General features: G+C 38.3%; 3 protein-coding genes across 5 annotated transcripts in view; 2 read left to right on the forward strand and 1 right to left on the reverse strand.

Moving 5' to 3' along the window:
- The window catches only part of ANGEL2 (angel homolog 2), a 254,102-nt gene that overhangs the window by 172,574 nt on the left and 58,845 nt on the right, over window positions 1-22,683 (forward strand). The gene's annotated exons all lie outside the window — the stretch shown is intronic.
- TATDN3 (TatD DNase domain containing 3) lies at window positions 40-21,512 on the reverse strand. Of its 3 annotated transcripts, none has more exons than XM_058700864.1 (10): window positions 21,365-21,512; window positions 19,559-19,591; window positions 18,474-18,547; window positions 18,173-18,257; window positions 13,949-14,011; window positions 12,446-12,555; window positions 12,227-12,282; window positions 10,814-10,926; window positions 3,003-3,077; window positions 40-462 (listed from the first exon to the last, which is right to left on the reverse strand). In XM_058700864.1, the coding sequence occupies exons 1-10, from the start codon at window positions 21,428-21,430 to the stop codon at window positions 319-321; spliced, it is 819 nt and encodes a 272-aa protein (XP_058556847.1). In that variant the 5' UTR covers window positions 21,431-21,512; the 3' UTR covers window positions 40-318. The 3 variants fall into 3 exon arrangements, with proteins under 3 accessions (XP_058556847.1, XP_058556846.1, XP_058556845.1); XM_058700863.1 differs by having other exon boundaries at window positions 41-462; window positions 3,003-3,080; window positions 21,365-21,510; XM_058700862.1 differs by having other exon boundaries at window positions 43-462; window positions 3,003-3,083; window positions 21,365-21,509.
- The window catches only part of NSL1 (NSL1 component of MIS12 kinetochore complex), a 34,554-nt gene continuing 33,368 nt past the window's right edge, over window positions 21,498-22,683 (forward strand). The window contains exon 1 of the mRNA XM_058700861.1: window positions 21,498-21,821. Coding sequence (XP_058556844.1) covers window positions 21,588-21,821 — 234 coding nt within the window. The 5' untranslated portion in view covers window positions 21,498-21,587. The remainder of the gene's footprint in view (window positions 21,822-22,683) is intronic.

The following is a 22,683-nucleotide window of genomic DNA, read 5'->3' on the forward strand; positions in this document are numbered from 1 at the left end:
CCTTTATATAATGGCTTCTTCAGTTCAGACTCTTTTTTTTTTAACGTTTATTTATTTTTGAGAGACAAAGACAGACAGAGCATGAGTAGAGAGGAACAGAGAGAAGGAGACACAGAATCTGAAGCAGGTTCCAGGCTCTGAGATGTCATCACAGAGCCCAACACAGGGCTCGAAGCCACGAACTGTGAGATCACAACCTGAGCCGAAGTCAGATGCTTAATTGACTGGGTGTCCACCTGGGTGCCCCTAGTTCAGACTCTTAATCAGAACATTTCTTTCTCTCGGATGCTGCTCCCTGCAGCAGATTTGGTTTTGAAGCTACTTCTGGAGCAGCTGCCGAAGCTTGGGGAATAGTTTCAATGCATTCTGTGTTGTCACTTCTATAACTTCTTCTACTGAGATCCCCTTCACCTGGGCAATATATTCTGCTGAAATGGAAATGTTTTGGGGTTCATTTCGTACCTGAAACAGAACAAAGCACACAGTGAATCAGACATGACACTCAAGGGAAGCCATCTTAGAGACCATAGATAGAGCAGAACAAAGTGAGTTGGTAAAAGCCAGTGAGGTTTTTGTTTTGTTTTGTTTTTTTTCTTTTCTTAATGGCAGGGGAGGGGAGGCAAGGCTGGGGAGAAGGCCCTGAACTTCAGCTTAAAAGCTATAGCCACAACATTGGCCTGTACAATGTTGACTGTAAGTCGATGTCGTTCTTGAAAAGAGTCCTCGGGTATTAACACTGAGGCCCAGGGCCCAGCACATAAAGCAGTCTGCAGGTGGTGAACACTTGGTGACCTGCCTGTCTGATGAATTAACTGTGCTTTGGTCTGTTGTATAAGTGACTGGCTTGTAAAGGTCACTGCTCTGCTGCCTGGCCTCTTCACCTCACAGGTTTACTACAGTTGGATTCAAGAATTGCTATTGTGTGTCTGGAAGAATAAATAGATTACGTACTGGTATTTCACTGATTCTAAGATGTTCAATATCTCTGAAATTGATACTGGTTTTACTTACATTCGATGGCATGTCATAGCATAATTGTCAGTGATTTTTCTTTCTTAGTTGTTACAAAACAGTGGTGTATCTATAATCAGTAGCACTCAGATTTTACAAATTATACTATTATTATTATTATGTTTTCTACTCAGGTTGATAATACTCAGGGGAATAAGATAACTGTTAAAATTAAAAAAAAAAAAACAAACCACCTTGATAATTAGCCTAAAAAAACAATGAAAAATATGCACCAAGATTTTTGCTCAAGGATGTTCATCATGTCGTTTATCATGCTGTGTTGGAAACAATGTAAATAACGATATCAAGTTACGGATATTATGGTATGTTCACATACTGGAATATTACACAGTTATTAAACATGATGAGGAAAAGCATATTGACATATAGAGATGTTTACCAGATAAAGCAAGTTATGAAATTTGTTCAGGCTATTCTTATTTTTATGAAAAATATATATGTACATATATGGATATTAAGAAGGCTGGAAGGACATAAAAACTAACATTTATTTAGTGCTTATTGTAGGCAAGATTTTGTTGTAAACTTTTCATAGGATTTCTCATTTATTCCTCAAAGTAACTCTATGAGATAGGTACTATTATTATCTGCTTTATTAGCGTCACTTTTTTTTTTGTAGATAAGAAGGAATCCTAAATGGCTGGTTTGTAGGCTGGTTGAGGTTTAAACCTGAGAAATCTGGCATCAGGGTTTATGCTCGTAGCCACTGCTCTCTAGTGATAACTTTTCAGTAGTACATGGTTCTATTTTCTTGTTTATGATTTTCTGTGCTTTCTGATTTTCTAAACAAATGCACTTTACTTAACAAAAAGTATATCCAGCTACAAAATTCATTTATTCAACAAATATTTCTGAGTACCTGCTATGCACAAGGCTCTATGCCGGAAACCCAGAGTTTTTGTCAAATCAGCTAGAGGCAAATATACACTGAGTTAGAACAGCATTTGAAATTCATTTCTGTTTAGGGGGAAAATGCTACGTTCTGTTCCTTCTAGTATACATTAACCAGGAAAGCAATTCTGTACCATCTTGTCCTATACCCAAACAAAAACATAACTGGAGTTGTGATCGTCTATTTCCTCATTCCTCTGTCTTGCAACTTACACAGATATGTAACTAATTGGACTTTAATTAGCAAAAGTCACATTGCAATCGTAAATAATCATAGTTTATTAAAAATCACATCACTACTGCTCCCAAACTTCTGAGTCTTGAGTACTGGTCCTCTGAACCTGGTAGGCACGGAGACACAGATCTGATGGGCAGTCAAGGGCACTCAGTAAGCCACACTGGGAGGTCAATGTAATAGGCGGTGTCCAAAGCAAACAGAGAAGATACTCTGGCTTCCTTTCAGTTATAATTTTAAAATGTAGCAATACTTAAAATATGACATTTTGTGGCCTACAATAATAAAATGTACAGCAAAGATCACATCAATAAATCTATGATTACATCAACATTTGTACTGAAAGAAACAGAGCCTCATTGTAACATGCTAATTGACAGAAGAAAAAGAAACATTTCTTGAACATCTACTATAAACCAGGCGCTGCTGGACATTCATATACATTATTTCATTTAATACTCACTGTAATATTCTCAAGTATTTTATTACTATTTTGCCCACATTCTGTAAACGAGGACACACTTTCAAAGAGATTAAGCAACTGGCCCAAAGTCACACAGCTAGTGGGTAGCAGAGACAGGACTTGAATCCAGGTCTTTCTGACTCTAGATACTGAACTTTTTACTGTACTTGTCTGGCTCTCATTATTACATAAATTAAGACATGGCTGATATCCAATAATATGTGCTGGAGCACAAGAGCTATATAATTAATAAAATCTCTCAACCTAGCATGAAAATAGGATTCCACTGTATTTACACTGTAATGAGACACACGGCTAAACTGAAAACAGCTCAAAAGAAAGAGACAATCTAAATAATGTAGATTTTAGATAACCATTTACCTGTTTTTCTGGTCCTAGTGCAGGTGAATCTGTTTCCAAGCAAATTGAAGTTAAAGGCAACTGTTTCACAAGTTTCTGCTTCTTGGAGAAAAGAGAGAGCCAGTTTAAAACATGAGCCATAAAGATAAAAAATGTGCACTAAACCCATGTACCAATGCATCCTACTCTCCAGGAACCTAAAATTCATGCTTTCCTATTCAATCAATAATTGTTCACTGTGTTCTCATCCTTCTACTACCAACTGATAGATTTAAACAGAAACATTCATCGCCCCAAATTATCCAAAGCCTCCAGGGACCCAAGCAGTAGTAACCAGTAGCCAAAGATGAAGCACACCCAGCAAGAAAGCCAAACATTTGGTATCACACGCCCAAGGGAGACCCAAGGAAGAGACTTCTGTGGTGTCTCCACCACCACCACCCACCACGCTCAGTGTTTGCTCCTACTATTCGCTGTGAGTCACTCAAGGCTTTGCGTTTACCAATTCGATTCATGTGCACATTTAAAGTTTCAGATTGGGTAGGAGATGGCTTTATTTTCCTGTTTATGATTTTCTGTCTGGATTACAAGGATTGTAATGAACTTCATGAGTTTTAAACCAAGAACAGAATTCTCTTGCTGCCACTGCACTTTGAAAGTAAAAATGGGAAGTGAATCACTATGTTGTACACCTGAAACTAATGTAACGTTGTGTGTCAACTATACCCAAACGAAAAAAAGTAAAAAAAGTAAAAGATGGGCGACAGATGATACAAAATGAAACATGGTTAAAATATTTTAAGATTAAAATTTCAAAAAGCATTGAAATATTATGCACTATTGGTAGATAAACGCTAAACTGTCATAAACTTCCTTTAAGGAAATGTGACAATCTAACCAAAAATTTAAAAATGTATCCCTTTTCCTCAATGATTCCGTTTATAGGAAATACTGCACAAATGTGCACGTGTATTTGTGGATGTCCAAAGGTATCCACTGAAGTACCTTAAAATGTTTTTTAACGTTCATTTATTACTTTTGAGAGACACAGACAGAGCATGAGTGAGGTAGGGGCAGAGAGACAGAAAGGGAGACACAGAATCCAAAGCAGGCTCCAGGCTCCAAGCTGTCAGCACAGAGCCTGATACGGGGCTCAAACTCATGACTGTGAGATCACGACCTGAGTAGAAGTCGGATGCTTAACCGACTGAGCCACTCAGGTGCCCCATCCACTGAAGTACTTTAAATTGAAGTATAGTTGACATGTAATATTATATTAGTTTCAGGTGTACAACATAGTGATTTGATACTTACATTACTAAGTGTTACCCTAATACTGTCACCATACAAGATTATTACAATAGTATTGACTATATTCCCTGTGCTGTACTTTTCAACTCCATGACTTATTTTGTAACTGAAAGTCTGTACCTCTTAATCTCCTTCAACTACTTTGCCCATTTCCCCACTCCCTTCCTCTCTGGCAACCACTAGTTCTCTTATGAGTCTGTTTGGTTTTATTTGTTCATTTCTTTCTTTTTTTAGATTCCACACAGAAGTAAAATCATATGGTATTTATCTTTTTCTGTCTGATTTATTTCCCTTAGCATAATACCCTATAGGTCCATCCATATTGTTGCAAATGGCAAGAATGTATTCTTTTTTATAGCTGAGTACTGAAGCACTGTTTATTAACAGTGAAAAACTAGAAATGACCTAATCTTTACTTACAGTAATGATTAAATAAATTATGGTACATCCATAGTGTGAAATATTATGCAATCACTTTAAAGATGAAGTAGATCAATATTTATAGACACTAATATCCATGAAGCTGACTCAAAACAAAAAGACTAAGAATTGATCTGAATCAATGTTATCAATGATTATCTTTGAGTGGTAGGATTTAGGCTGACTTGAAATTTGTTCTTTTCTGAAGTCTTTCAATTTTCTATAATGTACATATACTGTCTTTAAAATTAGAAAAAATAGTATTTTTGTTTTGGAAAAGAAATGATACAGCTAAAAATTATTACCAAATAGGAAATTTTTCCACACTTGATAAAAATAGGAGAAATAAAAATAATCTTGAGCTATCAATTAACTTGACCTGACATTTTAGAACACTCCATCCCCCAGTAGCAGAATACACATTCTTTTCAAGTTATGTATGTTCTATTTACCAAGACCGACCATATTCTGGGCCACTAAGCCTCAACTAATTTATTTTATTAAAAAAATTTTTTTTCAATGTTTGTTTATTTTTGAGAGAGACGGGGGTGGGGGGAGGGGCAGAGAGAGGAGACACAGAATCCGAAGCAGCCTCCAGGCTCCAAGTCTTCAGCACAGAGCCTGATGTGGGGCTCAAACTCTCAAACTGTGATATCATGACCTGAGCTGAAGTCAGACATTTAACTGACTGAGGCACCCAGGCGCCCCCTCAACTAATTTGGAAGAATTAAAATTACATACTGTATGTTTCCTGAACACAACAGAATTAGTGATCAGATCCTAATAACAAAGTTATCAGGAAAATTCCTAAGTATTTGGAAATTAAGCAACACACTTTGAAATAATCAATATGGTCAAAGAGGAAGTCACAAGGTAAATTAGAAAATATTTCAAGCTGAAAGAAAGTGAAAATACAGCATCCATCAAAATTTGTGGATTGTAACTATAAGAACTGGTTAGTGCTAATGCAACTATAGCATTAAAGGTTTATATTAGAAAACAGGGAAGATTTTAAATAAATAATCTGAAACTGAACTATAAACTATACTTTAACTGTAAAAAGGATAATATATAGGCAACCTTGCTTTACTGTGTTTCACAGATATCGAGGCTTTGTTTTTGTTTCTTTTTACAAATTGAAGGTTTACAGCAACCCTGTATCTAGCAAGTCTATCAGTGCCGTTTTTCCAAAAGCATTTACTCAGTTTGTGTCACTGTCTCACATTTTGGTGATTCTTGCAATATTCCAAACATCTTCATTGTTATTGTATCTGTTATGCTGATATGTGACCAGAGACCTCTGATGTTACTATTGTAACTGCTTTGTGGCACCGCAAACTGTGCCTATACAAGACGGTACACGTAACTGATAAATGTGTATGTCCACCCACCAGCCATTCCCTTGTCTCTCTCTCCCTCTCCCCAGGCCTCCCTACCCCTGAGACACACAATACTGAAATTAGGCCAATTAATCACCCTACAATGGCCTTTAAAAGTGTTCAAGGGAAAGGAAGAATCACATAGCTCTCATTTTAAATCAAAAGCTAGATACGATTAAGCTTGGTGAGGAAAGCCGAGACAGGCAGAAAGTGAGGTCTCTTGTGCCAGTTAGCCGTTGCGAATGCAAAGAAAAAGTTCTTGGAGGAAATGAAAAGTGCTGCTCCCGTGAACACACAAGTGATAAGAAAGTGAAACACCTTATTGCTGATATGGAGAAAGTTTGAGTGTCCTGGAAAGGAGACGAAACCAGCCACAACATTCCCTTATGCCAAAGCCCAATCCAGAGCAAAGCCCTTTAGTTCTATGAAAGCTGAAAGAGGCGAGGAAGCTGCAGAAGTAAATTCTGAAACCAGTAGAGGTTGGTCCATGAAGTTTAAGGAAAGACACCGTCTCCAAAACATGAAAGTGCAAGGCGGAGCAGCAAGGGCTGACATGGAAGCTGCAGCAAGTTCTCCAGAAGATCCAGCTCAGAGAATTCAGGAAGGTGGCTACGCTATAAAACAGATTTTCAGTGTAGACAGAACAGCCTTCTACTGGAAGAAGATGCCATCTAGGACCTTCATAGCTAGAGAGAAAAGTCAATGCCTGGCTCCCAAAATTCAAAGGACAGGCTGACTTTCTTGTTAGGTGCTAATGCAGCTGGTGACTTTAATGTTTACTTACCATTCTAAAAATCCTAGAGCCCTTAAGAATAATGCTAAATTTATTCTGCTTGTGCTCTATAAATGGAACAACAAAGCTTGGATGACGGCACATCTGTTTACAATGGGATTTAATAATTACTAAGCCCACTGTTGAGACGCAGCTTTATTGTGATATTTGCTTTATTGCAGCATATACTCACACTACCTGATTTCAAAACTTACTATAAATCTAACATAATCACGGTTGTGTGATATTGGCATATGAACAGACATATACATCAATGGGACAGAATTGAAAAATGAGAAGTAGATCCAGATATACAGTCAACTAATTTTTTTACAGTGCCAAAGTAGTTTTAGGGAGAAAGGATCATCTTTCCAGCAAATTATACCAGAACCAGATATCTATAGGCAAAATAGTGACTCTTGCCTCATACTTCACAACATATACAAAATAGATCACAAATCTACATGTAAAACTAAATCTGTAAGTCTTCTAGAAGAAAACATAAGAGAAAATCTTTTTGACCTTGGGTTAGATAGATTTCTTAGATATGATACTAAGAGCACAAATCCTAGAAGAAAAATAGTAACTGAAGCTCATCAAAATAACGAACTTCCCTTTGAAAGACACTAGAGAAAATAAAAGAATATATTTGCGAGAAAATGAGAGAAGACATTGGCAAAACACTTAGCAGATAAAGGACTTGCATCCAGAATATATAAAGACCTTCGCCAACTCAACGATAAAAAACAAACCAAATAAAAAGGTGCAAAATATGTGAATGAAATTTTACCAAAGAAGAGATGTGGATGTATGGATGTCAAATAAGCACATGAAATGATGTGCTTTTATTTTAAATTTTTAAAAACATTTTATTTCTAAGTAATCTTTACACCCAATGTGGGGCTCACAACTCTGAGATGAAGAGTCACATGCTGTACTGACTGGGCCACCTAGGCACCCCTGCAAAGATGTGCTTTTAAATTTTTTAAAACTTTTTATTTGAGAGAGAGCACGAGTGAGGGAGGGACACAAAGAGAAGGAGACTGAGGGAAAGGGAGTGAGAGAGAATCCCAAGCAGGCTTTGCACTGTCAGCATGGAACATAAATTTGAAACATCATTAACCGAGGAAATGCAATGGAAACCACAATGAGAGATGGTTATGCACGTATCAGAATAGCTAAAAAAATGACAACACCAAGTACTAGTAAGGATGCAGAACCAAGACTTTGGCTTACTGCTGTTGAGAATCCAAAATGGGACAGCCAATTGGAAGTCAGTTTGACAGTTTCTTAATAAGTTAAACATACACTTAACCTTATGACTCAGCAATAGCACCTCTAGGTTTTAACACAGAAGAAATGAAAATATATGTCCAAACAAAGATCTGTATGTTAATGTCTATATCAGCTCTATCCATAATAGTGTGAAACTGGAAACAATCTAAATGTTTATCAACTGGTAAATGGGTAATCTGGAAAATCCACATGCAATCAAAATAAACTACGTATACAAAATAGACTACTCATATATGCAACAACACGGATGAATCCAAAAGCATTAAGTAAAAGAAGCCAGATCCAAAAGCTTACATGAATTATTTCATTTAGATCACATTCTAGAATAGGTAAAACCATAGGGACAGAAATCAGTGGTTGCCAGGGATTGGGGGTGGAAGGAGGAATTTACTAGAAAGGTACATGAAGCAACTTTTTGGGATGATGGAAATACTCTGTATCTTGAATGTGGTGGTAGTACACCTTTGTTAAAACCATTAGAATTGTGTATGTAAAAAAGGCAAATCACAATAGGTATATTTCTCAATAAACCTGATTTTAAAAACTACAATTCAAAAAATAATAAAACATAAATAATTGTTACTGGAGATTTTTTTTTTAAATTTTATTTTATTTTAGAGAGAGAAGGAGCAAGGGAGGGAGCAGAAGGAGAGAGAGAAAGAATCGTAAGCAGGCTCCATGCAGGCAGTGTGGAGCCCGATGTGGGGCTTGATCCCACAACACTGGGATCATGACCTGAGCTGAAGTCAAGAGTTGGATGCTTAACCAATTAGCCATCCAAATGCCCCTTGGAGACATTTCTAAAAAATCTTGGCTATACCTCAATTCTGTACTCTTTACTTACATTAGTTCTGAGTACTGGTAGACAATTTACTGTATTTCACAGAATTTAAGGTGCCATTGACTGTAACATGCACCTCAGTATCAAAGACAATAAAATATAAAAAAAAAGTGTCTAAAAATATGGTAAATTACCTAAATTAGTTTTTGTTGCATTTTTAATTGATAGAATTCACATACCATGATATTCATTCTTTAAAAGTATACATTTCAGGGGTGCCTGGGTAGCTCTGTCAGTTGAGTGTCCGACTTCGGCTCAGATCACAATCTCGTGGTCTGTGAGTTCGAGTCCCGCGTCAGGCTCTGTGCTCACAGCTCAGAGCCTGGAGTCTGCTTCAGATTCTGTGTCTCCCTCTCTCTGCCCCTCCCCTGCTCACTCTCTGCCTCTCTCACAAATAAATAAACATTAAAAAAATTTTTTTTAATAAAATAAAAGTATACATTTCAATGGTTTTTACTATATTCACAAGGTGGTACAACCATCAGCAGTATGTAATTCCAGAACTTTTCATCACCCCAGAAAGTCACCCTTTACCCATTAGTAGTCACTAATGATTAGTAGCAATCATTAGTCTACTTTCAGCCTCTGTGAAATTTGCCTAGTCTGGACAGTTCATATAAATGGAATGATATGTGTTCTTTTGTGTCTGGCTTTTTTCTTAGCATAATGTTTTCAAGGTTTATCCATGTTTTAGCAGGAATGAGCACTTCAATTCTTTTTATGATTGAATAATATTCCATTATACGGGCACACCACATTTTGTTTATCCACTCATCGGCTGATGGACATTTGGGTTGTTTCTAGTTTTTGGCAATTATGAATCCTGCTGCTGTACAAGTTTGCTTGTACAATCCTGCTTCATGTACAAGTTTGTGTGTGGATATATGTTTTCATTTCTCTTGGGTATCTACCAAGGAGTGGAATTGCTGGGTCATATGTTAACTGTGTTTAATTTTTTGAGAAACTGTCAAACCGAGTGGGTGTGAAGTGGTACTGCATCGTACCCTTGATTTGTGCTTTCTTTTTGGCTAATGTCTTTTCATGTCCTTATGACCATTTGTATGTCTTCTGGAGAAAATCTACTTAAATCCTTCGTCCATTCTTAAACTGGGTTATTTGCCTGTTTATTATTTATTATTATTATTTTTTTTTTTTTGAGAGAGAGTGAGAGCAAGAGTATGAACAGGAAAGGGGCAGAGAAAGAGGGAAAGAGAGAATCCCAAGCAGGCTCTGTGCCCAGTGCAGAGCCTGACACAGGGCTCGGTCCCACAACCCTGGGTTCATGACCTGAGCTGAAATCAAGGGTTGGACGCTCAACAGACTGAGCACACAGGCACACCTATTTTGTTTCTAATTGGTGAGTAGTAATGGTGTTTTATATACTCTGGACACTAAACCCTTATTAGATATAATTTGCAAATACTTATTCTGTAGGTTATCTTTTCACTTTCTCCATAGTATCTCTTCTAGTATAAAAAGTACAAGAATTGTTTTACCGTGGAAGTTTTAAATTTTGGTGAAGTCTATTTTTTCTTTGACTGCTTGTGCTTTTGGTGTCATATCTAAGAAACCATTGCCAATTCCAAGGTTATAAAGATTTTGATCTGTTTTCTTCTAATAATTTTATAGATTTAGCTCTTGTGTTTATGTCTTTGATCCATTTTTGAGTTAATTTTCATGTCAGTGTGCGGTAGGGACCTATGATTAATTTTTGTAATGTAACCAGAGTAAGTTATTACAAGTGTGTAATAAAAGCTCGTATTTTAAAGTGTATTTCACAAAGCATAAATTGAGGCTTAATGAAAGAACTTACCTGTCCACTTCTTATGATAGAAGGAGGAATTGAGAAGAAGTACCCAGCTCTTACTCCTTCCATGGCTACAGATGGCCGGCCATCAAATGCATGCAGAAGCACTTTGTCAGCACCTGTCAAAGGTTAATGATAAGCTAGAGTTTCCTTTCATTTCCTTAATGAGAAGTTTTTCCACTAATCAAATTGGGCAACATAGATTGTAAATTTTAAGTAAATGTTGATCACAAGGACATAAGGATGAGGTTCTATGACTTCTAACGGGTAAATGTACAGTGTTCAAACAGTACAATAAAAAATACAGCACGTTGTTAATCTTCAGAATAAAATTGAAATACAATTTTTTAAACACATTTCTAAACATCCTTTATCATCAAAACTTTTCTAGACATTTGGAAATTATTCTAGTAGGAACAATTATTGTTCCTACTACGTCTTTAAGCAGTGAAATTATCCTTCGCAAGAATGCTTGTGAAAGAGACAGGGAATCAGTGACTGAGAGATTCTGTAGTCAGGGCTGGCTTCACAAGATCATCTTTAGTTCTTAAAGGATGGCCACTCAGCCTGCCTAAAAATCCCAGTAATTTTTAGTAATCCCAGTGATTCTCATCACTGAGAAATACAATACTTTCTAGCTGCAGGCAATTACATTTACTTTACTATTTGATACTGTTTTTTTTCAAATAGTAGGTGTGATCATTTGTGGATTGCGACTATTAAGTGAACTATGAAATCAATTTAGTGAGTCATGACTGACCAGCATGTGCTTATATGTATGTGTGTGTCTGCATATATATATGCACACATATTTATATATACCATATAAATATACTGCTCCTTAAACGTTTCTCAGGTTTCTTTATGCACATATAAGAAGTCTCGAAATAAAGTCATACTACAAAAAAAGTATACATGTGTATATATTGCGACTCAAAATAAAGTATATTTCTTACTGTGTATAACACTTTATAAAGTCTGAAAGATATACTTTTACTTTAGAAGCAGCTGAAGTTGACAGTGCATTTTATGTATCATGGCCTCAGCCTGTATAATTACCATTTTCTGAAGCAGCAGCCAGAAAACATGCAAAACAGTAACACATCTTTGCTCTGTTTTTTCCTGTCTTTAATCAGCTGGTTAAGCTGATTAAAAAATTGGAACTGCCAATTTTTAAATTAGGGAATATAAATTACTTGATCCAAGTTTTCACTTGCTTTATGCTGGCCTTTCAAATGGCATAGTCACACCTGGAAGTAGACTGACTTGCAAAATCACCTTAGTTGGTTTCCACCTCCACCCTTGCCCCATTTCATTCCCTTTAAGAAATCAAAGTGAAACACGGTTTATTCCGTGAGAACATGGACTGGAACTGTCAAACTGAAATATTAGGCACATTTCTCTCAGGAACCTAAATACCTTGCTCATTTAAGAGGCTGATGGTGGGTCTTCCAGCTGAGCGTGAGTGAACATTTCTGTTTAACAACAAAAAATTCTTTTTAGGTACTTAATCTGTAAGTATTATTTTGTTCTATTAAAGCAATTCAGAGAAAAAGAAATGCAAAGCTCCATCTCAGGAGAATCATTATTTAATTTGCTCCATAGCTATTAATACAGAAAGATGATTAATTAACCTACAGAGGCAAATTTAATCTTTTGGCTAATTGGACCTGTCGGATTAGGACTTGTCGCTGCTCTTCCTTCTGTTCATCAGTGCCAGCAAATCTGGGGGAGAAATCTAGTCCCACCTGTAATGGAAAAATACAACAGATTTACACGTTTATGGTTTAATGAACCTAAAAGACATGCCATGGAGCCATGCTGTCCAAGAAACATGACGGGAGCCATACATGCAAGCCACATGCGTAACTTCACAGTTTCTAGTAGCCTTGTTAAAAACACTAACAAGGAGCACCTAGGCTGGCTCAGTCGGTTAAGTGTCCGACTTCGGCTCAGGTCATGATGTCGCAGTTCATGGGTTTAAGACCTGCATCAGGCTCTGTGCAGACAGCTCAGGGACTAGAGCCTGCGTCAGACTGTGTTTCCCTCTCTTTCTCTGCCTCTCCCTTGCTTATGCTCCCTCTCTCTCTCTCTCAAAAATAAATAAACATTTTTTAAAAAAATAAAATAAAAACACTAACAAGAATCAGGTGAAATTAATTTTTTTTTTTTAATTTTTTTTATTTTTAAAATTTTTTTTTTTAACGTTTATTTTTGAGACAGAGAGAGACAGAGCATGAACGGGGGAGGGGCAGAGAGAGAGGGAGACACAGAATTGGAAACAGGCTCCAGGCTCTGAGCCATCTGCCCAGAGCCTGACGCGGGGCTCGAACTCACGGACCGTGAGATCGTGACCTGAGCCGAAGTCGGACGCTTAACCAACTGAGCCACCCAGGCGCCCCTGGGTGAAATTAATTTTAATAATATACTTTAATCCTATTAATACAATATGTCAAAAACATCATTATTATATAGTAATATTATTATTTCAATACAAAATCAATATAAAAAAATCATTGTTATTTTACATTCTTGTTTTGGGTACTAAGACTTTGAAATGCTGTGTATTTTACATTTATAGCACATCTCAGTTTGGACCAGTCACATTTCAAGTGCTGAACAGTTGTATGTGGTTACTACATTGGACAGGGAAGATTATAATGCCTGTTTCCCTTGACACTATTCTGGCACGCATTGCTATATTCTAAATTTAAGTGTTACTCTTATCTTTTATCTTTGATTAGAAGTGGAGTTTATTACCAAGTGATAAAAATGTTTCACAACTGGAAATTGTATAATAAAAATGTTTTTTAATTACAAACTCTAGCCTAGTTAATGTCAGTATACACCAAGTTAACTACCACAGAGATGACCCTATTTAAGAAAAGGAAAAGAAAATAATTAGAAATGCTAACAAAGTAGTTTTCTTTCATTAACATAAGCCTATGGTGAAGTTTTCTATTGTTTTATCCGCAAGCTATTTTGCTTTTTGAGGAAGTACTGACAAATTATCATTCAGCTAAATAGGGTGAAGATAATTATCTAAGTCAGTTGTAACCACCAACAGTGAATTAAAGATTATATTCATATATCATATTTAAGTCTGGATTGGAAGTCATTTGATCGGCTATTTGGTGTTACCTCTCCAATTGCCAATAATCGATCCTTGTAATTCTCCATAATGGGCAAAGCTACATCCAAATCCTGGGAGAAAAAAAAAGTAAATTTGCTTAAATAAAGAGGAAGGGAACTGATACTTTAGAAAAAACATTTTATATGCCAGGCACTGTACTATACTGGATCCTTTACATACATTCAATACCTTTAACCAGTGACGAAGTATTAATAGTCATCCTACAATGGTACATACTACTATTTGGAAATTTGAGTAGAAACCTCCCACACCCAGTCAGGTTACAAGAACAAGACTTTCAATGAAAAGTTCCACCAGAACACTTCCTAATATTTAAGAGGTATTCCCTGGCATTTAAGACTGATTTGGATTTCCTCCTGGAATAGCTGAGCAAGAGAGAAGAAAGCCGACAGGTAGTCACCCTTGTAATTGAGCTTTTGGGAGTGCACTGTGGTATGTCCACTTCTGAGGATGTTTTTTTAGTTTTTTCATAGTGATAATCCTATACATCCTCCTGCACTGTTTTCACTGATTTCTTCTGTCTTTACAGTCATGCCTAGCCTATTTTTTCCCTAAAGATTCAATAGCATAAACATTAAATATCACACATATGCTTCTTTGTCAACTACTGAAATAACTGTATACTGTTAGTTTCCATGATATTACTATTTCTACTTAAAGAGAATTCACCCTGTGAGAGTTCCCTTGTAAGAAAAGGGAAAGACAAATAAATACATATATGGAAAATTTGCTTCTAGATATCTTATAAACTACTTTGAGAGTTTTAGTCTCAGGATATGTAAATTGCAAAGGAATTCTACTGAAGATAATCAGGACAAAGAAGAATTAAGAAGAGGGAGGTGAAACAGATGGTAAAGGAACAGGAGATTTTACAATTCTACCTCTAGAGACAGAAAGGATGAGGGAGAGAGTAGATCAAGGCCTTAGAAATACATTCTAGTAGACTCAACGAAGAGGAATTAACATTGTTGTAGGAGCTAAGAGTATAAAACCTTAGACACCAGAGAAGGCGTCTGACAACAGCCGAGGAGGTTAAACAGTGTCATCCAAAGTTTCTTCCATATCAAATATACAAGTTACTCTGTCTCTCAAAGCTCAGAGGCACTGGAAAAGTTGGGGATTACCCAGGAAATGGCTGATATTTGGAAAGTCTTAGAAAGAAGGTGTACATTTGGATGAAGACCAGATATAGGAAAAATTGTGCTTCTTGGAATATGTATTATCTGTGGAAAAAAACAAAACAAATTTATAATAAGACTTCCAACTTCTCACGAAATAGTCTGGAAGTTCTGGCAAGTCAGGGATAGTAAACAGAAATTAATATAATTCATACTACTAACTTAATACATGTGTGTATTTGTGTGTGTGGTCTCTAGTATTTCAATAGATGTAAAAAGTTTTATAAAGACATTCATAAATCTATTTCTGACTTCATTTTTGTTCCAACTTCCTCCATAAGGTCTCAAGTTCCTTAATAGCTAATGGTTCTATTATGGGGCTTCAAAAATCCTAAACCTCTATAACTATGACTAGGACTACTATTGTATAATTATTCATGGTTTACAAATGAGGAAATTGTGGGGCATCTGGGCGGCTCAGTGGGTTAAGTGACCAACTCTTGAACTCAGTGCAGGTCTTGATCACAAGGTTGTGAGTTCAAGCCCCATATTGGGCTCTGCGCTGGGCATGAAGCCTCTTTAAAAAAAAAAAAAAAAAAAAAAGAGGGAATTAAGACTTAGCAAAGTGCCACAGATCACAGAAGCCAGTAGGACAGGCCTTTCTGACTTCAAAGCCCATGCTGTTCTTACTATGCTGCTGACAGAAAAAAAGAGAAAAGGAGGAGGAAGGAGGAAAAAAGGGGACAAAGGGCAAAAGGGAAGGAGAGCAGATTTATTCTGAATGATTTTAAATAATTACAAAAGATTTTTTATCAAAGAAAATGTTTAGTCTTCAGAACCTTTAGAACAGGTCAGGCGTGTAACACAAATGAACGAAGTGGGCCAAGAAGGGACCAGAGCCAACTGCAGAGCACATGCCCTGTTTGCAGGGGGCACTAGATTGCAGACAGTGAATTTTGGTTCCCTGAAGCGTCTCCAGGGTCCCAGCCCTGCCTGGTAATAATATATATTGAATGAATTAATTCAGTAATGTGCTGGAAGATCTGTGTGATCTAGGCAACTTTACACTTGATCCTAGCCAAAGGGCCGGGAAGCGATGCTAGGCCACTTTAAGTTTATAAACCAAATTAACTTAATAAATGCTTACTACATACCTAGCTTTGTACCACATATTAGGGGCTTATAATTTAATCAATATGGGAAAATGAATCTAGGGTATGGACAAGCACACTAGGAGTAAAATAGGAATAACTGCTTATCTGTGGTGTTTTTCAGAGGGCTATCCTGAGATTTCCTAAGTTCATATCTGCTTTAAGAATCTAGAATTACCCATCTATTGTTGGTATTTTAACTACTTTTATAAATTAAACAGTCCTATCAGTTCTACATCTGTGCCAGAATATGTCAAATCCACCCTCCTCCTCTCACCTCTGCTGCTACCACTCTGGTCCAGTCTACCACCGTCTCTCTCTCTGTAATAGTCTCCTAGCTCCTTCTGTCTTCCTCTTTTGCTCCTGTCTTAAATCTCCCACTGAATTGATGAAATCTGACAAGGCCCTTACGACGTGATCCCTGCCCAGTCCCTCTGACCTCACCACTGTTACTTCCCCTTGCCACCAGTCACATCAGCACTTTATTTCTTGTTCCTACCTTAGGACATTCGTGCTTGGTTGTTTCCTTTGCCTATAGCACTTGGATGCCTCTCTCTGCAGGGCCAATTCCTTCATAGCATTCAGGTTGCATTTCTAACATCACCACCTCAGAGAGGCTTTCCTTGACTACAATCTAAAAACCAGCATCCACAATCCCTATCACATAATCTTGTTTTATTGTCTTTAAAGCACTAAGTGCTACCTAAAGTTTTCCTGTTTGCGTATCTAATTGTTGATGGTCTGTCTGCCCCTATCTAGAATCTAGCCTCCACGAGAGGGATTTCACTCCGTGCTGCTTGGAGGAGTGCTTGAAATGCAGTAGGTGCTCAGTAAACACTTGTTGACTAACTAAATGAATGCCTATTAATAGAAATCTCAAGATCAACGAAAGAAATGCTATCTTGCTATGATCCCCAGTATTTTTGGAATTTTAACTCTTTGGCAATTTAGCTAATTCTATCATAACAGGAGAACAACTCAGGAGAGCTATAGGACAAGTATTTATTTTTACCTTAAGTGAATTAAAAGTACTTTTGTTTCAAAATAAATAGAGCTACCTGGGGTATCCTAATGTAAGAATACAAATTCACTATTATAAAAAGTCAAAGACCTTGTAGCCTCCTTTATTCATAGGTAACAAAAAGTCTTTACTTCTTCAAAATGGGGGGCTATCAATTCCATTATGTAATAAAGCATTTAAGGAACTGTGCATCACCCTGATGTTGAGTCAAGAGACGAATCTGAAATGTAAGACACATTGGCTATTGTGAGTCAGTGAGATCTTGTAGGTAGGATTTTTTTCACAGAGGGTATAAAAGCAACGCAGCTTAATAGATCAGAGCATTCCTATAGAAATGGCTTAATGGTCAAGAAGACACTGCTCATTTGCTCCCTTACAATACTACATCTATGAATTTGTAACTTTCTTTTTCTGGATATTTTATCACTTTTTTGCCAAAGCAATAGGACAACATGATAAAAAATGTGAAAGCAAGTCACTTATAATTCTGCCCAATCATCACAGCTAATACCATTTCTGTGTTTTTCTCTCCAGTCTTTTCCTTATAGAATATATTTTTCCTTGGATGTCACTCCTAGCAAATAACCATTTGGTATCCTGCTTTTCTCCCTATATTATACTGTTAAATATTTTCTTCATCACTAATATAAAATAAACCTTATAATTCTCATTTTCCATGCATGCATCCCATATGTATGTATGTATATTTAACATTCTACAAATTAATTAATTTTTATTTCTGAGCCTCTAGGCTGTTTCCATTTTTTCCTCTATTACAAATAATGCTGCAACAAATACCTATGTGAAAGGTAGTATTTCCTTCTTCTGGATTATTGCCTTAGAATATAGGTCAGAAAGAAGAGGATTACAAAGTAAAAAGGCATCTTTTTTTTTATGGTTCTTGTTTTATATGACTGTTACCTTTAATGTGACACTTCTTTGGTCTTCTGGTGAAACTCCTTGCACAGGGTGAACACCCAAACATGGCAGGACAAACCCCTTATACCTAAAAATGTAGAACAAATTAAGAGAGCAGGAATATTAAACTAGTAAACAATGCTGCTCTAAAGAACAAGTATGAAAGAATTTTTTAGGGCTACATCGATGTGACTTTTTTCTTCTTATTCTCTTTCAAAATGGATGATCTTTGATATTATAAATATGACATCATAACTGCATCCTTATTAACAACTCTTTAAATGCTTAATGAGAGAAGCAGCACCGTTCTGAAAGCTGCATAATCTTCTCAAATTCTTCTGAATGTTCAGCAACCACCACAAGAGCCATAACATTGGCCTGAAACAAAAATGAATAGAGTCTCAAACAATACACATTTAATATAACTGAAGACAAATTTAAAGTCTTCTGAACTTTTAGTTATTCTTACTCACACACCATCAATATAATCAGGATGGCTATCACTGGGTACTCACTATGTTTCAGGCACTATGTTCAGTGAATATAAGTATTACCTCATTTAATCTACACAACCCTATGAGGTAGGCACTACTATAATCCACTATCTAGATCAGGAGAGAGTTTTGGATGGAGTCAAATAGCTCGCTAAAGATCACTAGGCCTTGCTTCCGATTCTGTGTCTCCCTCTCTTTCTGCCCCTCCCCCATTCATGCTCTGTCTCTCTCTGTCTCAAAAATAAATAAACGTTAAAAAAAATTAAAAAAAAAAAAAAAGATCACTAGGCCTGTGTAATTCCAAACTCCTAATTAAGCTGCCATAGTCAATGATTGCTGTGTATGTAAAATGTATTGGCAACCATTCCTGACTATCACTTTTTAGGGAAGACTATAAAGTGCTCGTTATAATGAATTTCATAAATACTTCCAAAAATTATTCATTTTTTTCTGAAACAAATTAAAAATGTCTCAGGAAACTTTTGTAATTTCTCCATGATCTCCGGAGCTAATTTCAGAACTGACAGATGGACCAATCTGTTCCATATAACTGGTAAGCACTGTAGTTGCGGGAACATATTTTGGATCCAGACTATCTATCTTATCTGTATCACGTTACCAGCAGTGTGTCTTTGGATAGGTTAATCTCTAGGTCTGAGTTTTCTCATCTACCAAATGGTTGGCTACAAAATAGTCGCTTCCTCCTAAGGATGTTGTGAAACATTAAATGAGACAATGTAAGAAAGGGCTTAGCTTGGGGCCTGGCATATAGTAAACAGTTAATTAATGTTACTTATTATTAACAAAGCAACATAAGCATACTGTCTCTAAAGTTCAAGCTGTTCTAGCTTGAAATTAACAGGAAAACAAAAGGCAATGATAGATATCGACTTACTTTCTTGGCTTTCTCCAAAACATCATCCAGATCCTAAAACAAGCGTAAGTAATCACAATTATTTTAGATAATAAATAATACAGCTCTTTGGCTGTATATATCAATGTAGTTAGGCACCATAAGGAATGACAACAAAGGCAAGGAACAGTGTGACAGAATGTGAAGAGCAATAGTGATGCACCTTCTGTTTACTTCGTCTCTCCCTAAAATCTGGCTTCTGTTCCCACTCTACTAAAACAGAAACTGTTATTGTGAAATATAAAGGACACTTCTCTATCCTCCTCTTACTTTACCTTCAGCAGCATTAAGAACTCACTTGTTCACTCCTTCTTTCCTGAAATATTTCCCACTCGTGGCTTCTGCTATACTACTCTCCTGCAAACACCGCTCTCCACTAGCTGCTACTTTTCAGTCTCCTTAGCTGGCTCTCTCTCCTCTGCCAGATTTCAGGACCCTATGCTCCTCTCTCTCTATACCTCGGGTGATCTCATCCACAGGTTTTATTTTTTATTTTTATTTTTTTTTAATTTTTTTTTCAACGTTTTTTATTTATTTTTGGGACAGAGAGAGACAGAGCATGAACGGGGGAGGGGCAGAGAGAGAGGGAGACACAGACTCGGAAACAGGCTCCAGGCTCCGAGCCATCAGCCCAGAGCCTGACGCGGGGCTCGAACTCACGGACCGCGAGATCGTGACCTGGCTGAAGTCGGATGCTTAACCGACTGCGCCACCCAGGCGCCCCTCATCCACAGGTTTTAATACCATTATGCTAATGAGTCCCCAATTTTGATCTCCAGCCTATTTTCTCCTGAACCCAAGACTGACATTTAAAGATGACTACATGACATTTACACTTGGAAGGATATTAGGCTTCAACATGTGCCAAACATCTGCTTCTCTCAAACCCCCTTGCAACCACCATCATCTCCTGTCTACATACAGTAAACGCCTCCAAAAGCTAGGGTTTTCTAGCTTCCACTCTTGCTATTTGCCACACATTAGCAAAACGGTTTTTAAAATGGAAATCAGATTTGTCCCTCTCCCTTAAAAAAACAAAAAACAAAAAACCTTTACTGGATCCACATTGTCCTTACTGGCCTACTTCACCAGTCTTGTTTCCACCCCTCTCTTTCTAGCTCAGTGGGCTCCACCAGCCTTTTTGTAGGCTGAATGTGCCAAGTTCTATCCTGTCTGGGGCCTGCTACCTGCTTGCTTTTTACACCACCGTACACCCAACTCCTTGCTTGGCTGACTCTTTGTCTTTGCAAATCCAACTTAAGTGCCCCCTCTTGAGAGGTTTACCCCCTAAAAGACACCCCGCTCTTCCTTCTCTATCATCAGCCTCTCATCCCCAATGGAGCAGTTTGCAACTGTGCAACTTTGCAACTCTGATTTTCTGTGTTCTGTCCTTTTGTTTGCTTCTCTTCCCCATTAGAACTGGAACACACGGTGCGCGGGAAAGTGCCGGAAACACAATTTTCCCGGGAAAACTGGGGGCTCCGCCAGGAGTTGCGAGGCGGGTGGGATAAACGGCCGGACCAAGGGGAGGAAGGGGGAAAGCACTCCAGCAAACGGGAAGAGCAAATAAAAGCTACGTGGAGACAGAGGGCTTAACGCTATTCAGGATCAGAAAGAAAAATCATGAGGACTGAGATTAAATACGGAGCCGGGAGCAAGTCACTCCGGGCCATAAACGGGCCTGGGAGGATTTGAGGCTTGGTCTTAAGGGAGGAGAGCAAAAACAATCTGAAGGTAAAGGGCCGCGAGCCTCCCCGCTCCCACGGGCAGGGCCTCGCCCTTACATACGCTGTCAAAGTCCGGGGCCGAGAGGTGGCAGTGACAGTCCACCAACCCTACGCCCACAGCCCCCATCGCCGCCGCCAGCGCAGCACTCCACTGGTCCGCCGAGCACCTGCCGGAACGCTGCCGCAGCGGCGGGTTGAGATTCCGGCCGGACGCGTGCTGCTTTCCCCAGTGAGACCCCGCCCTTCCGCTCCCAGAGTTCCCGCCCGCGATTCAAACAGGAGAAATGGCGCGGGCGTCTGTGCTGGTGGTCCCTTCCCCTCCGAGGGACGTGGAGACAGTGGCCGGGGCGGACGACGGGGCATCGGTCGCCGCCACCTCCCGAGAGGACTTCCGGGTGCGCTGCACCTCGAAGCGGGCCGTGACGGAAATGCTAGAACTGTGCGGCCGCGTTGTGGAAAAGCTGGGGGACGCGCTGCCAGAGGAGATTCGGGAGCCTGCGCTGCGAGATGTGCAGTGGGTACGGGCCCAGTAGCCATCTCTTGTCTTATCATTCCCTTAACCCGCACCGTCTGAGGGCTCAGAAGGGGCCTACGCCGGGCTTCGCAAAGTTAGCGGTGCCGCCCGCTCGCGTAGAAGCGGCCCGAGAAACGCAAGGGGACGAGATAGATGCTGGTGTCAGCCGGGTATCGTTAATCGCTTAGGGCCGGCGCTGTCCAGTAGAAAAATACAAGGAGCTATGTATGTAACTTGAAATTAAAGGAAGGAAAAATAGGTGAAATTAACTTTAATGATATGTTTCATTTAGCGCGCTCTGTCTGTATCCAAGATACCGTTTTAACTTGTCATAATAGAAAATGAACGAGAAATTTCATATTCTTTTGGTAGTACTAAACTTTCCGAATCTGGTGTCTTACATTTAAAGCTCATCTCCTTTCGGACTAGCCACATTTTAAGGCCTCAATAACCACAAAGTGGCAGATGGCTCCCCTATTGGACAGTGCAGACATAGACTCCTGGAAAGGGTAATCCTGGAAATCAGTCAGTCACTAAACTAGGTCTTTCCATTTCCCTGTTTCAGAACTTCATGTAAAGTCCGCGAAAACATTTTCTCTGTGAAGTCTAAAGTAGATAAGGAAGGGGTCTTGATTATAAACTTCAGTGGCCCTCAAAACATTTCCCCTTCCTTTCTCATATTTTGCAAAGCCCTGAAGAAGCCTTTTTTGGGGGGGGGAAAGACACAACAGATTGAGGGATTGATACCACCTGTCTTCAGGAAGCACACAGTCTATCTGTTGGGGGGAAAACAGTTCAAAAACTCATTCACACTCTGTGAATGACCACAGTGCAAACAATAAAAAAAAAAAAAAAAAAGAAAAGGT

The sequence above is a fragment of the Neofelis nebulosa genome, chromosome 15 (assembly GCF_028018385.1).
Source record: "Neofelis nebulosa isolate mNeoNeb1 chromosome 15, mNeoNeb1.pri, whole genome shotgun sequence".
In the NCBI taxonomy this organism is placed as follows: Eukaryota; Metazoa; Chordata; class Mammalia; order Carnivora; family Felidae; genus Neofelis; species Neofelis nebulosa.